The following is a 14984-nucleotide window of genomic DNA, read 5'->3' as shown; positions in this document are numbered from 1 at the left end:
TCAGGTATTTGCTACTAAATGGTGTAGAATTAAAGATAAAATCAACAACAACAACAACAATAATACAGTCAAAATACAGCATCGTTTTCTGCTTAAATTATTAAAAAGATAAAGATAACCTACATGTTTTGCAATGTATACCAACCAACCAATAAATATTTATCTATTTGTCTCATTCGTTCATTTTCTTTTGGCTAGTCCCTTTATTCATTAGGGGTTGCAAAAGCAGGAATAAACCGCCAACTTATCCAACACATGTTTTACACAGTGTATGCGCTTCCAGCTGGGAAACATTTAGACACTCTCATTCACACACTACGGACAATTTATAGGCTATTCAATTCACCTATAGTGCATGTGTTTGGACTGTGGAGGAAACAGGAGCACCCGGAGAAAACCCACACGAACACGGGGAGAACATGCAAACTCCACACAGAAACGCCAACTGACCCAGCCTGGACTCGAACTAGTTACCTTCTTGCTGTGAGGCGACAGTGGTAACCACTGAGCCACAATCGCCGTCTATTAATTTCCTATTTATTTCCATCATTGTTTTTCAAGGTTGAAGTGTGTTTCAGTTCAGTTCCCTCTGATTGTTCAGTCATAAATGAGGACCCAAAGATTTTTCCGGGTCTTGGACGTAAAGATGAAATTAAAATTAAATGAAATATATTTTCTAACTTAAATGAATACAAATGTAAAAGTATGCATTTAGGTAATGTATTAAATAAATCTATATTTACAAAACTTATACCAGAATTGTTATCAGTTTAGATTAGATTAGATTCAACTTCACTGTCACGTGTACTGTGGAGTACAAATACAAGGCAACGAACGAAGTGCAGTTTAGGTCTAACCAGGAGTGCAACAGCAGCAAGTGCAGGATAAGGTACAGTATAAGTTACCAAATGCAGTTATAGAAAAACTATGGGTATTTACAGATGGATGCACTATGAACATTATATACAGGTTGTATTAGCTATGAACATTATTAACGATAGATGAATATATGTAACCAACAGGTTCCTATTAATAATCAGAAGTATGCAGATAAATATATGAACATAATTACAAATATATAAAGTTGAAGTCAGAATTATTAGCCCCCTTTGAATTTTTTTATTTATTTTTTAAATAATTCCCAAATGATGTTTAACAGATTCAGGACATTTTCACAGTATGTCTGATAATATTTTTTCTTCTGGAGAAAGTCTTATTTGTTTTATTTCAGCTAGAATAAAAGCCGTTTTTAATAATAAAAAAAAAAAACGTTTTAAGGTCAAAATTATTAGCCCCTTTAAGCTATATTTTTTTCGATAGTCTACAGAACAAACCATCATTATACAATAACCTGCCTAATTACCCTAACCTGCCTAGTTAACCTAATTAACCTAGTTAAGACTTTAAATGTCACTTTAAGCTGTATAGAAGTGTCTTGAAAAATATCTAGTCAAATATTATTTACTGTCATCATGGCAAAGATAAAATAAATCAGTTAATAGAAATGAGTTATTAACTATTATGTTTAGAAAAAAATAAACAGGGGCGCTAATAATTCAGGGGGGGCTAATAATTCTGACTTCAACTGTATGTACAGTGGGTATGTACAGTTCAAAATGAATTTCATTAATCAGTGCAACGTAGTGCAATGTATAAGTGCAATTTTTAAATGTGCAAATATTAAATATTGAATAAATGCAATGATTTGGGGAGTATAAAGGAGAGTGTGGGGGTGTATGAGGGGGCAAAAGAGTCAGTGGGGGCCTGGGGGGCAGAGTTCAAAAGGGAAAAAAGCTCTGGGTTTTGTCTGGGTGAACTTGAAGCGCCTGCCGGAAAGCATGATAGAAAACAGTCTGTGAGCAGGGTGAGGGGAGTCCTTAAGAATACTGCATGCTCAGTGCAATGTTTTTTCTAGATACCCCTGTGATGTGTTGGGCAGTTTTCACCACCTGCTGCAGTGCATTACGCTCAGCAACAGAGCAGCTTCCATACCAGACTGTGACTGACACAGTTGGTCAGGATGCTCTCTATTACGCAGTTCACTATGATGGCTGAGGACAGCTGGTTCTTCTTAAGTTGCCTTAATAAAATGGTTGAAGGCTGGAGGTGTTGGTGGTCCAGGACAGGTCCCTTGTGATCCCCAGGAACTTGAAGGATGAGACAGGCTCACCGGCCCGCCCATTGATGTGGATGGAATCATGTGAGCCTGTTCGTCCCTTCCTGAACTCCACAGTGAGCACAATTAGGAGCAAATTATTGTTTGTGCAACAAGTGGCCAGATGCTGTCTCTCCTGCCTGTAGGCAGTCTCATCCCTAAAAATAACACTTGTGAATTTTATCTTTTAATATTTCCCTAATTTCCAGAAGAAACTTAAACTTATTTTACTTAATGATACATTCAGTAAATATTAAGAAAATGGGAATTGTTGTCAGCAAATATGACTTATGATGATTTTAGAAAGAAAAATCATTATTCTTGCAGATGCAGACTATTACTTTTATCATCAATGAACCTAACGATAAAGAAAGTGGCTTTGTTTAAAAACTGTTAAGCATCTGTGTTTGTGTAATGTTTATTAGATTAAGCATTCTTACAGTCTAAAAAACTCAACACAATGCACAGTATCTGAGAAGAATAATTGTATTAATTTGCTTTATTATTCACGTCTTGTGAAATAGAACAGAGCTGAATTGCAAACAAACAAAGAAGAGCAATAAATAAAAGTGAAGGTGTTCCTCAAGCACAAATATGAGCGACACTATGAAAACATGGGAAACGAATAAATTATCCAAACAGTACCGTCAATGTGTTTCATTCATTTGAAATAAAAAAGACAGAAAGACAATTCAATTGTGCATTCTGTTTGTTAGGTGTTAATAACCAACGCATGTTTGTGTTACAGCCAGTGTTGGGGGTAAGGCATTACAAGTAACGCAAGTTCCATAATAATATTACTTTTCTAAGTTACGCATTACTTAAAAAAAGTAACAGTATTTGAGTTACTTTTTAGTAACCTTTTAGCTTTTAAAAAACAAACTACTGAATTAAACTTAAAGTACAATCTCAGAAAAGAAGGTACACGGTGGACAAATAAAGTTTTGTACCTTTGTAAAAGTTGTACCTTATGGTACAGAAAAGACCTCTTATGATACTGTTCTGTACCTTTTATATTGAAATGAAGGTACACAATTGTTTTCCTAAAAAGGTACTCAAGTGTTGGACAACTCCTTTTTATTACAATATCTATATGAAAATAAATATTACTGGAAAGGCAAAGTGATTTTAAGAATAATTCCCATATTAAAACATGAATCTTCATTTAAAAGCATGTGTTTAAAGAATAAACATAAACATTCATTATTCAGTTCTATAATACAAAACAACAGGTAAAACAAAACTATAGGTATTGTAAACTAAACATGTAAGGCATTTTCTGATAAATAGATTATTGATATCCGCACCTTTTGGCGTTTGCTTTCCACTACGCACGTGAGCTGGCTAAAGTCCTGCTTTACAAAGTGTTCATGCAGACATTTTAGTATTGTAAAACTAATTAAACATTGTGCATATCTCGTTACAATACTTTTGCATAATTCTATTTAGGTATTGTGTGAAAACTGGAGATTTTTTTATATATATTGTAGATGGGAGAATGAATTTCTGTAACATTTTGTGAAAAGTGTTGTGAAATGTTTAGCAAACAATAGATCTTTTGATTTATGTTAAAGGATTTTTTATTCTTTATTGTAAATGGAAAAGGTGAATTTACACAACTAGTTACTTTTTTAACTCAATATTGTAATGCATTACTTTCAAAAGTAACTTTCCCCAACACTGGTTACAGCTCATTTCTCATCTTCGACGCTATTGCAAATCTGACTGTAATGTCAGTCAACAGCAGAGGTCGCTGCTTCTCACAGAAAAATCTACTTGTTACACTGTAAAACCCAACAGTCAACTTTTTCAAAAGAAATGAGTGTAGTTAACTCAAAATTGACTGAAAGTTAATTCTACTCATTTGAAAAGAGTTTAGAACTCAGTGTTGAAGGTAATGAGTTAAATAAATACTACATTACATCAACTTAAACTGAGTAAGTTCACAGTACTCATATAGATTAGTTTTTTTACTCAAATGGGTTGTAGCAATCGGTTTCCTCAAACAGTTTGAGTTGCCTTAACTTATGAGTTTTACAGTACTCAATTGGTTTGAGTTCTCTTCATTTATGGGGTTTTACTGTGCTCAAATTGCTTCGTTGCACTCAAATGGATTAAGTTCACAGTACTCATTAGGATTAGTTTTTGAACTTAAATGGTTTGTTGCAATCGGTTTCCTCAAATGGTTTGAGTTACCTTAACTTTTTGGGTTTTACAGTGTACTTACAGAAATGTCTTGCTATACATGAGCATGTGTTTATGATTCCACACATGATATGCAATTGTAAGCATGTTCTATGCATAATCAATATTCCCTTTAAAGAGAACGGAAAGTCCTTTGTAAATTAAATAATTTTTTTAACCAGCAATTTTACACAGAAAATGCTGTGGTTTGGCTAATTAGCACAAAAAATCCTATGACTCAATAAATAAATGGATTTAGAAATACTTATAAACCCCAAAATCAATGATGCAAGCTCAGTAGCATGTGTTTAGCAAGATATACATATGCATCTTGCTTGTTGAAATAAACTGCATTTAAATTCAAGATATAACAGCTTATAAAGTGCCCCTATTATGTATTTTTAGATTACCTATTGTCATGTAGCTGTTTGCAAATGTAAAAGGTTTCAAAACTCAATTGGAGTTATTGTCTCTGAAAGGAAAGAAACCAATTCTGAACCGCCTGAAATGAGCCATCAGTAACTACAGTCATGTAACAAATTTGCATAATGCCCATATATGGTCTTCATTTGTTGATAGTGAACATCAATTTAGCCCTCAAACACAGTAGCTAAAGAGTTGATACACATTGTCAAAATGTTGAGAAGACTCTTTCAGTGCTTTGTAAGTAAATCCACTTTGCATGTGCTTCCAAAAGACGAGGACTTGCTTAAATTTAAACAATAAAACTGTTCATATCACTGAGGAAAAATTAAAGTTCAGGGGTCTCATTTATAAATGTGGCATCCACACAAAATGGGGTGGAAGCATGAATAGGCCCATCCCCTAAGCAAATGTATCCATCTATAAGAAAAACGTAAGTAATCCAAGCAAACATATTTAACTTTAATATTGTCTTAATCAGACAATTTTAAATCATTATGTGAGCCATAATCATTAATAAACAAATATGTAAAAATTATTCTGGCATGTATTCCCTTTTAGGAATGTTTCAATATATGTTTCATAAATGAGACCCCTGATTTGGTAATGTGCATTTCATTTACAACATGGGCTGGGCCAGATCTGACCAATCACTTAAAAATGTCAGTGCTTAGAGAGAGACCAGATCCTTGAACAAACTGTTTCAGACACTGTGGACCTTGCAAGTCTTGTATTAAGAGTTTGTTAATTGTAATCACAGGTAGACAAATCATTTTCATTTCTTTGGTCCACTAATTGTAAGACGAGGAGGATTGTGGAATAACCTTGTGAAATATACTTACCGTAGAGTAAAAAAAAAAGGCCACTGAAATACTCCAGAGTTTTTCCAGTGAGTGCTGAACTTTGAACTTTTATGATTAAAAAATGATATAGTAATCAACGGCAATGAATGAAGTTAAATATATATGGTTCCTCGGTTCAGATAAAAGGTTATTTATGTGGTACTCTTTCTTTTGGTGAACATTTTTATAGTTAAAATATTAAGTAAATGTTAAAGTAATGGAATCAACTTAAAATGACTTTAGGAACTGATTGATTGATTACATGCAGTGTTTTAACGAGTAAAAGATGTTTTCATCACACGAAAAGACCAATCATGCGAGACTCATTCTTTGGTGACTGAAATCACATGTCTGTATATTGCTTTGCACAAAATAAAATGATTAACAGAGAAATATGTACTTCATACAAGAAACAATATAGGCTGGATCAGGTGTAAAAAGGGCTATTTTGGTGAAACAAACCCTAATGCTGCAATGAAGCCTAAATTATGCAAGGGATAATTGTTGTTCTCGCAGAATAAAGCCAGACGGGCGTTTTCAGCAGCTGGATGTACATTATCTCACTTTTTGCACAACTGCTTGACACAAAACTAGACACCAAACATTGGTTCGAGCTGTAAAGATTTACAAACTTTTTAACCCTTTGACTGCCTGCTCGACCAAATGGTTGACCATATTTTGACTGACTATATTTTATTGAGAAGGGTACATAACATAACCCAATCTGATTGAGCCATCTCTATCGTCTGGTTGAAGTATGTTATGGCATAAAACTCCATTTGTTGTCATCAACTCACTCAGTAGCACTCGTCACAACATTGCTTCTACCATTAAAGTCAAAAACAAGAAAATCCCTCCTGCCATGTGAAGTGTTTTTGGTGAAAATTTGCAAGGTAAGCATATTTTTTAAAACATATTACCCTCTAAGAGCCCCAACTTTACAAAGTTATGTTACTTGGTTGGTGCCATGAAAAATATTTAGTATGTTTGTAATAATTTTTCAAAAACATGCTCAACCAAATGGTAGATTTGTCATTTTATGGTAAACATAGAAAAGCAAAACTAATGTTTTCATATCATTAAACGTAAAGTGAGTAGGGCGAAGCTGCAGGCCTGGGGACCCAACTGCACCCTCAAACCTGCACGGCGCACACTCACACCAGCACTTTTGTTTTCTATCAGTTTTCTCAGACAGTGCCACCTGCTGTTGGGTCAGGTGAAGCGGCAGGTCCGGAAACCCAACTGCAGTCCTCACTGCTGCCCAAAGCTTGACATAGTGGACGAGGTAATGGACGATCGCCTAAACCTCCCCTACCCTAAACCCAAGGCTTAATTTGTGCCGGAACACGCCGGATCCAGCACCTCTGAAATCTGATCCAGCACCTCATTTTACTGATCCCCCTCCTCAACCGCCCTCCTCCCCCGTCCGCTTTTCACTTTCTTCCGCAACTCCCCAACCCTCTTCACCTTCGTCCGCAACAACCCCCGCTCTTCACTTTCGTCCTTCGTCTGCGACACCCCCCTGCCATCCAACACCCCCTCTCCACTTTCGTGTGCAACACCTCTCCATCCTCGGGTAACATGCCGGATCCATTACCCCTATCTGTTCCGGGACCTCGCAATTCACATATTAGGTACTGCCTAAACCCAACCATCACATTAGCATGTGTAACCTCGCTGGTCCTACACCACCCAACTCGCTCTGAGCTGGGATCGAATTGGCAACCTTCCGCATGGGAGTTGGTTGCTCTAACAAAGAGGCTAAAGACCATGGCCTCTAGTGTTTACCTGCACAGCACTTACTAGCTGGCCACAGTTACACATGGGTGTTACCCGAGTAGGTGGTAATATGTGGTGGACCTGATCCAGTATGACATCTTGCAACTGCACACTCAGACCAGCACTTTATAGATCCGCAGCTCAAATCAGATGCGAATTTTCCGCATACGAAGATGTGCGGTCTTTCAGGTCTGTCGCTTGTCATTGGTCATGTGCAGTGGAAAGGCAGCTTATCGCTAACCCTAATGCTAGGTCTGGAAGTGCTGGTCTGAGTATGCAGTTGGGTCTCCGGGCCTAAAGTTAACAAACAAAAACGTCTGGTTGCAGCAGAACTAACTTATTCAATCACAAGATGGTGCCAAACAGTCAAAAACAACGGTCAAGATGATTCGTTGTACCTGGATGACGTTGTGTAATTAGTTTGAGTGGTTATACTTATATAGACGAATTAATGTTTTAATGTTTGTAAACATTCAGAATGCGCATGCAGCATGGTGGCAGAAAACAAAAAACAGGAGCGCTAGCATTTACAGCGAGGGAATTACATCTGATGCTGTATAGAGTTTGTTGTATTAGCGATAAGTTATATTGATTACACATTATATATATCATTTACATAATGCTTTCAGCGTATTATAACAGCTCGTCACCCAGTGATAAGCACAGTTATTTGGCAAAATTAACGTTAAAGTGAGCGGCGTTCATCTGACAGGTCCATTTGCGATAGCACCTCCCAATGGATATTGGATAAGACGAAATGGCCAAGCATCCAGCCCGAAATATACAACTTTCATGAAAATCCAAGTGTTTTTACAAGAGAGAAGTTAAAGATCTACAAGTCTTTGGATGCCTACAATTTTGTTCTGTGTGGTCATGTGCAAGAAACAATGGTCCATGATTACCAGATTCAAAACTTTGTAGTGCTAAAAACCGAGGTTCTGCCTAGCCAAAGACAAGGAAAGAAGATGGGACTATTCGGCCTGGGTAATTAATTATCAACAAGCAAAACAACTGCATTCTGACAGCTGTAGGGCAGAGTATGTGAACTTACACTTTCACGTTTCATTCTTAGCATTCAGTGTCCGCAGTTTAATTGACCATATTTAACTGTTTTTACTGAAATCATTGCCGCAATCAGAAACGAGTAATGTGTATGATTCAGCATAGCATAGAGTTGACTATTTTTAATTAGGTTCCCACTTTATTCAGCCTTCTTTTAGCCAAAGATATCTGTAAGTTTTTATTTTTGATCTTTTGACATTTGGCATCCTGCCGCACAACACAACATGTTTGCTATTGCAACCAGTCTCTTTTTGCAACAGGGAACCCGTGTGACGTCATTAGTGATGTAGGTTGGTAATTCATCTATTATCATAGGAATAACATAGGAATGGTGTTATTGACCAAACAGAATCAAGTATTCCAGAGAGCCGTGTAATTAAATGAAATAAAAGTGCCCTTAAACTTGGTTTGTTCAAACAACTGATTTTAAATAAGCAATTGGGGTGGACAACTTAATTGTTCAATCTACTTAAATTGGTAAAAACAACTTACTTCCCTCATGTTGTCCCAATAAAAATCGATAGCGTGGAACCCAGCATTTTTTTTCTACCATGTATGAATGTATACCCAAAATAATATTAGCAACCTTTATAAACAGCATAACAGGGGCTACTTTAAGCATTTTCACACCTACAATTGCAAACCTTAATGCAGTGTTGCTCTATTCTCCAAAGCATTTAATACCAGTGTGGTTTTAATGACAAAATGCAGACCCACAGGCCTATCGATTAGTAACTATTCTTCAGTTTAAGTGAGCTTTTCTATCCGTCTGCCACACGAGGGCAGCAGCAGACCCCTCATTCATCCTCGATCTCCATTCTGTTCACATCACCATTGCTAACAGTCTCTTCTGCTTCTTCATCTTTATTTTTCGCCTCCTCCTCTGGCGTCTCAACAGGGCTTGCTGGCTCTGCTAGGGCCGCTGGAGGTGAAATAGGGGGCAGAGGTATGGATTCCCCTTTCTTGAGCAGTTCTGCAAGCTCTCTGGCAGAGCAGGATGGTGTCGGGGCGGGATAGGTGTGGTGGAAGGTGTCATAATCCACCTCATAGAAACCCTCCTCCAGCGAGAGCACAGGGGTGAAGCGCTCGCCCCACAGCACCTCAGAGCTCAGGTAGGAGCTGCGCGCCTGACACGTCATTCCTGAGGGAAACAGAGGAGGACCAGCGTCAGCTCAGCACACACAAAAACAACAGCGGAGGTTGATTTTAAATGACCAGGGTGGGCAATCATAAATAGCTTAGTACAAAAAGCTAAACTAAAGTATTGAACAAGCAACAATGAAAACAATGGTTATCACTGTCGCCTCATAGCAAGAAGGTCGCTGGTTCGAGTCCTAGCTGGGTTAGTTGGCATTTCTGTGTGGAGTTTGCATGTTCTCCCCGTGTTTGCGTGAGTTTCCCCCACAGCCCAAAGACATGCACTGTAGGTGAATTGAATAAATTTTATTGGCCATAGCGTGTGTGAATGTGAGATTGTTTGGGTGTTTCTCAGTATTGGGTTGCAGATGGTAGGGCATCCGCTGTTTAAAACATATGGTGGATCAGTTGGATAAGAAACAACACTCTTAATGAACTAAATCTTATTGCAAAAAGATTTACAAACTACAACATTTATTCATTCATTCATTTTTTTTCGACTTAGTCTCTTTATTAATCTGGGGTCGCGACAGCAGATTAAACCACCAACCGAGTATTTTCAAAGTTTCTGCACTAGCCTGCTGCTACTGCTACTAGCACTTACACGGTCTTTCATCTCGTTTAACACTTGAACAACTAAATGAATGCTTAAGTTTATTTAATTGAGTGTATTTTAATTACATTACTACACTGATGCTGTAAAAGGAACATTATGAAATTGAAAATACACACATACTCACATTCACCAGTAGTTTATCGTTGGCTGAAAAACATTAGCTGCTGCCATATAACCATAAAATTCATCTTTATTTCTTTAGCACGTTTAGAATGTAAGAAAATATTAGTTTAAAAGAGAGGAGAGCTTTATGTTTATGATGATTAATCTGCGAGGAGTGTACTTATTTAAGCTGAGCACTGCATTATATACACACACACACAAAGTTGAAATCAGAATTATTAACTGCCCTTTGATTTTTTTTTTCTTTTTAAATATTTCCCAAATACAGAGCAAGGGAAATAAATCCAAAGAGAGACAGTTAAACTGAAAAATGAGGAGAGAAAAGAAAAGACTGCCAGCTTAGGATCGGACAGTTCAGAAAGAGTCTTGGAGGACCAGATAGCACCACTAATAGCCGGGATATTTGGTGGTTCCTATTACTACGGGGGAGTTGCATTTTGTCAGCTGACAGTTTAAAGTGCAAGCAAGGATTTAATAGAGACCTGCTGCAGGAGTTTTCGCCGATCGATCGCTGCTCGTTAGATCGCCGTTCACGAGTGCTGTCATCTGGATCGCTGTCATCTGAATCGCTGTCATCTGTTTAATTTCATTGTTGTTTAATTTTATTTGCGCTCAGGAGAGTGAAGAGGCCATTTTCATTTTCCCGGCCACAACGTACACTAGCAACGATACAGGCCTGCAACGGGGTGGGGTTTGAATGTGTGTGGGCCCACTGAGTTGTTGATGTTTATGCAGTGAGCATAATATACTCCTGCCGGTTTTTACAATATAGTTTTTAACTGTGTATAGTTTATATAGGTGTACTTCTATGTGTAATTGAGTGACACAATTGTAGGTACTTTCAAAAAGATACCTATTCTGTCACCCTTTAGTCACTTGTTGATTTCTAACTTTAATTGGTCGAGTGTGTAAAGGTGATATTTTTCTATATTTGTTTAATTATTATTCTTCATAGTAAATTCCTTGTGTTGACTTATATTTGGGTCATTTTACATTCTTTCGGCTGTGCATAAATTCTATATTTTGTATTTTGTTTTACACCTGGGTTCTTTTCCCAATATTTACATTTCTATTCTAATTAAATTTATTATATTTTCTGATTTATCCAAGAGTGATATTATTCAAAGAGTTTATTTCTGCTGATTTATTCAAACTCAACAAATGTTTATATTCTAATCTGCCTTATTTACACTACATCATTGAAATATATCAGAGGGGCCTAACTTCAACATCTCTGTAGGCGTTTAGTGTATTGAACCTGGAGCGCTATCTTAGACTTAATACACCTAGGTGGCGCTACATATATATATATATATCTTTAGACAAGACAATATTTAAACTTCAGAACAGTAAAGGATTTTTGGTGGAATACTACTGGTTTTCTATTACAACAAATAAAAATAATATAAAACAAATAAACAAACAAATAAATACAATATATTTTTTTTATATTATAACACCTGTATAGACCTTTTCAAGTGGTCTCCTAATTTTGTACATAGCTGTAGACCACAAGTGTCAAATTCCAAGTTTCCCACAGTTCCCACAACTATTCCATCATATATTTTACGCAGTGTAGCAGCATTTTTACTTGAAGCCGTTATCGTGGTAAGGGTAAACAATGACGTGTGAGTCCATTGTGCTTCCTTTTTCTCAAAGTTTATTTTATCACATCTTGTGCCATCAAATCAGTGAAATAGCTCCATTGTTCATTAGTAGCACCCGTCACTCACCACATACAAACTTACGGTCTGAAAATTGCTTCCTCTCCCCTTCCTGCCCCCCCTACTACCTGGCTGCCTTAAATCCAGGTTTCAACAGAAAAAAAGTCTTCGTTCAAATACTCCAACATGAATTGTATACAAATAATTATCAAAAAGAAAACTTATTAAAAATAACAATAATCATATCATCCAATCAACCTATTTAATCCAAACATAATAATAAAGGAAAGAAATGGCTCCAACACGCAGGGAATGTCCTTCCAGCTACAACCCAGTACTGGGAAACACCCATACACTCTCACATTCACACACACTCATACACTACTGCCACTTTAGCTAATCCAATACACTGACACCGCATGTCTTTGAAACCCGCACGAACACGGAGAGAACATGCAAACTCCACACAGAAATGCCAACTGGCCCAGCCGGTACTCGAACCAGCGAACTTCCTGCAAACCACTCAGCCACCATGCCACCCCTGCTGACATGATTAAATAATAAAAAAAAGTTCATCCTGATAAGACTGCATATTTAACCCACTTCAGTAACCTTCGCAGAAGAGCCACCTGTTCTGTTTCCTCTTCAAATCTAAAGCGCCCTGTGTTTTTGACATTTTAAGGGCTGCAATGATCCTGCCAATGTGAAGGTACTGTAAGATTAATTAATTGAAAATATCATTTTCCCTGGGAAACGCAGACATGTATGCACATGCTCTGGCGAATATTTATGAGCACACCATCTAGAAATAGAATACAAGCGTTTTCATCATCTGCTTAACTGAACCTCAAATAACTGCATCAATTACTCCAGAGACGCGCACTGACAAACACACTTTTAACAACCATTTCTTATGACCACACACACATGCACGCACACACACACACACACACACACACACTCACAGGCAGTCACATGATGAATATAAATGATATCTATGTAAACTCAGCAGATATCATTCATCAAACACATCAAAATTTGTGAGAGTAGAGTAGTTGAATAACCACACAGGGTATACATGCATCTATAAAGCAGGGTTTCTGCAGGGTCTTAAAAAGTCCTAAAATGTCCTAAATATCCAATTTTAAGGCCTTAAAAGTCTGTTGCAGGTCTTAAATCTTTTTGAAACAGGTCTTAATTTTTCCTTGTTCATGTATTGCTACTCAATCTGGCCAAAACCCATACAACCATCAACAAAAATCTCAATAAAACTTTCATTTTCTTTTCGGCTTAGTCCCATTATTAATCTGGGGTCGCCACAGTGGAATGAACCGCCAACTTATCCAGCACATGTTTTACGCAGCGGACGCCCTTCCAGCTGCAACCCATCTCTGGTAAACATCCATACACACTCACTAACACTCATACACTACGGACAATTTACGGACATAAACTCCACACAAAAATGCCAACTGACCCAGCCGAGGCTCGAAACAGCGACCTTCTTGCTGTGAGGCGACAGCACTACCTACTGCGCCACTGCGTCGCCTTAATAAAACTTTAAACTTTTATTTTAAACAGTAATTTTCAACTCTATTTATCATAATTGTTTAATTATTTTCCTTACAATAACATTTGTTTAAAAGTTCTCTATGTATTTACTAGAGGTGTGAACCTACACTTGTCTCACAGTTCGGTTCAGTTACAATTATCATGCCATCGATTATCATGCATTCGAAATCTCGGTGCATCACGGTGCATTGACGATGCTTTCCATACACAGTTTTATATTTTCTTCACAGCACAGCAATTTTTGTATTAAAATGTATAAATATATTTATATTTATTTACTATTTGTAATACAATTTTGTCCTTTAATACAAACAGGCAGATATATTAACTGTACCTTTAAAAAACACGAGCATTTATAACAAATAAACAAATATAAATATCCTGATCGCTTTCTGAGCCTTGTCTAGCAAGTTCTGTCCTACACCCCTTTGATTGGTCACGCGCTCAACAGAAAGGGCTGCATTTGGCTCTTTTACGCGCTGACGCTCTTCAAAGACGAGTGACACTGATAAACGGCAGCGGTGATCACAGCTGATCCATGATAGACACGGTGGAAAAAACTCTGCAGACACGCGCTCGTGTCTGTATCCGTGGCTTCCAAAGGACACGACACAAACAGAGAAATGCTTATTTATACAATTATTAGTACATATATATTAGTACTAGTATTTGTATAGAATTATACAAAATGTATAGCTAGCATTTGACAAAGGACAGCTTCCAGAATCTCTCTCAGTACAGTGCTGGACTCGGTTAAAACTCCTCCAACAGATGAAGCTGTGGACTGTGAGCCACAACCTGTATGTTTTTTTATTTGTTAAAACTACATGCATAGTTTCTAGCGTTATCGGTATTTTGTAGCGAGGACGTAAACAAGGGCGTAAACAACAGGAAATGCTGTTTGGCACTGCTAACAATTTAGCTACAAATTCATATTTATCAGTCAAACCGTTGTAAATGCCCACAATCTTCACCAGCACTGCAGTGTTTCACTATGCGGCAGCTTTCCGAGAGTTCTACATCTCAAATTACAAACTCGCAAATCATATGAGAACGTTTCATACACACTTGTCAGATTTTATTTTAGAGAGCAGGCAGTAGTACCTGATGTGCTTTTCATTTTTCTAATTCAGTCAGCTAACGTTGCTACACCTTCTCTGTTTACACAGCACAAAAGCTCATGCTTGTAGGGGAGCCAATCCGCGAATCACATCACTTTATGTTAGCTGACCAATCAGAGCCTCTCTTTCCTTTCAGAGGAACTAGGAAATATGACAGTATATTTCATGCTAGCTCAATAGGTGTATATAATCAAAGTAAGATATTTGAAAAAAATAAAAGTGAAGGGTGAGCATATATTTCTTTGCGATTTATAAACACAACCAAGCCTTAAAAATACACTGTGGACAGCCCCTTTAATACTTTTT

General features: G+C 37.3%; 1 protein-coding gene across 1 annotated transcript in view; it reads right to left on the bottom strand.

Annotated features, from left to right (window-relative positions):
- Positions 1-8631: 8631 nt before the first annotated feature.
- kcnj21 (potassium inwardly rectifying channel subfamily J member 21) overlaps positions 8632-14984 on the bottom strand; it is a 46949-nt gene continuing 40596 nt past the window's right edge. Inside the window, 1 exon segment of the mRNA XM_056475911.1 lies at positions 8632-9586. Within this exon segment, the coding sequence (XP_056331886.1) occupies positions 9243-9586 (344 nt within the window). The 3' untranslated portion in view covers positions 8632-9242.

Source organism: Danio aesculapii, chromosome 16, assembly GCF_903798145.1.
Source record: "Danio aesculapii chromosome 16, fDanAes4.1, whole genome shotgun sequence".
Lineage (NCBI taxonomy): Eukaryota > Metazoa > Chordata > Actinopteri > Cypriniformes > Danionidae > Danio > Danio aesculapii.
This window is presented reverse-complemented; position numbering and strand designations above follow the sequence as displayed.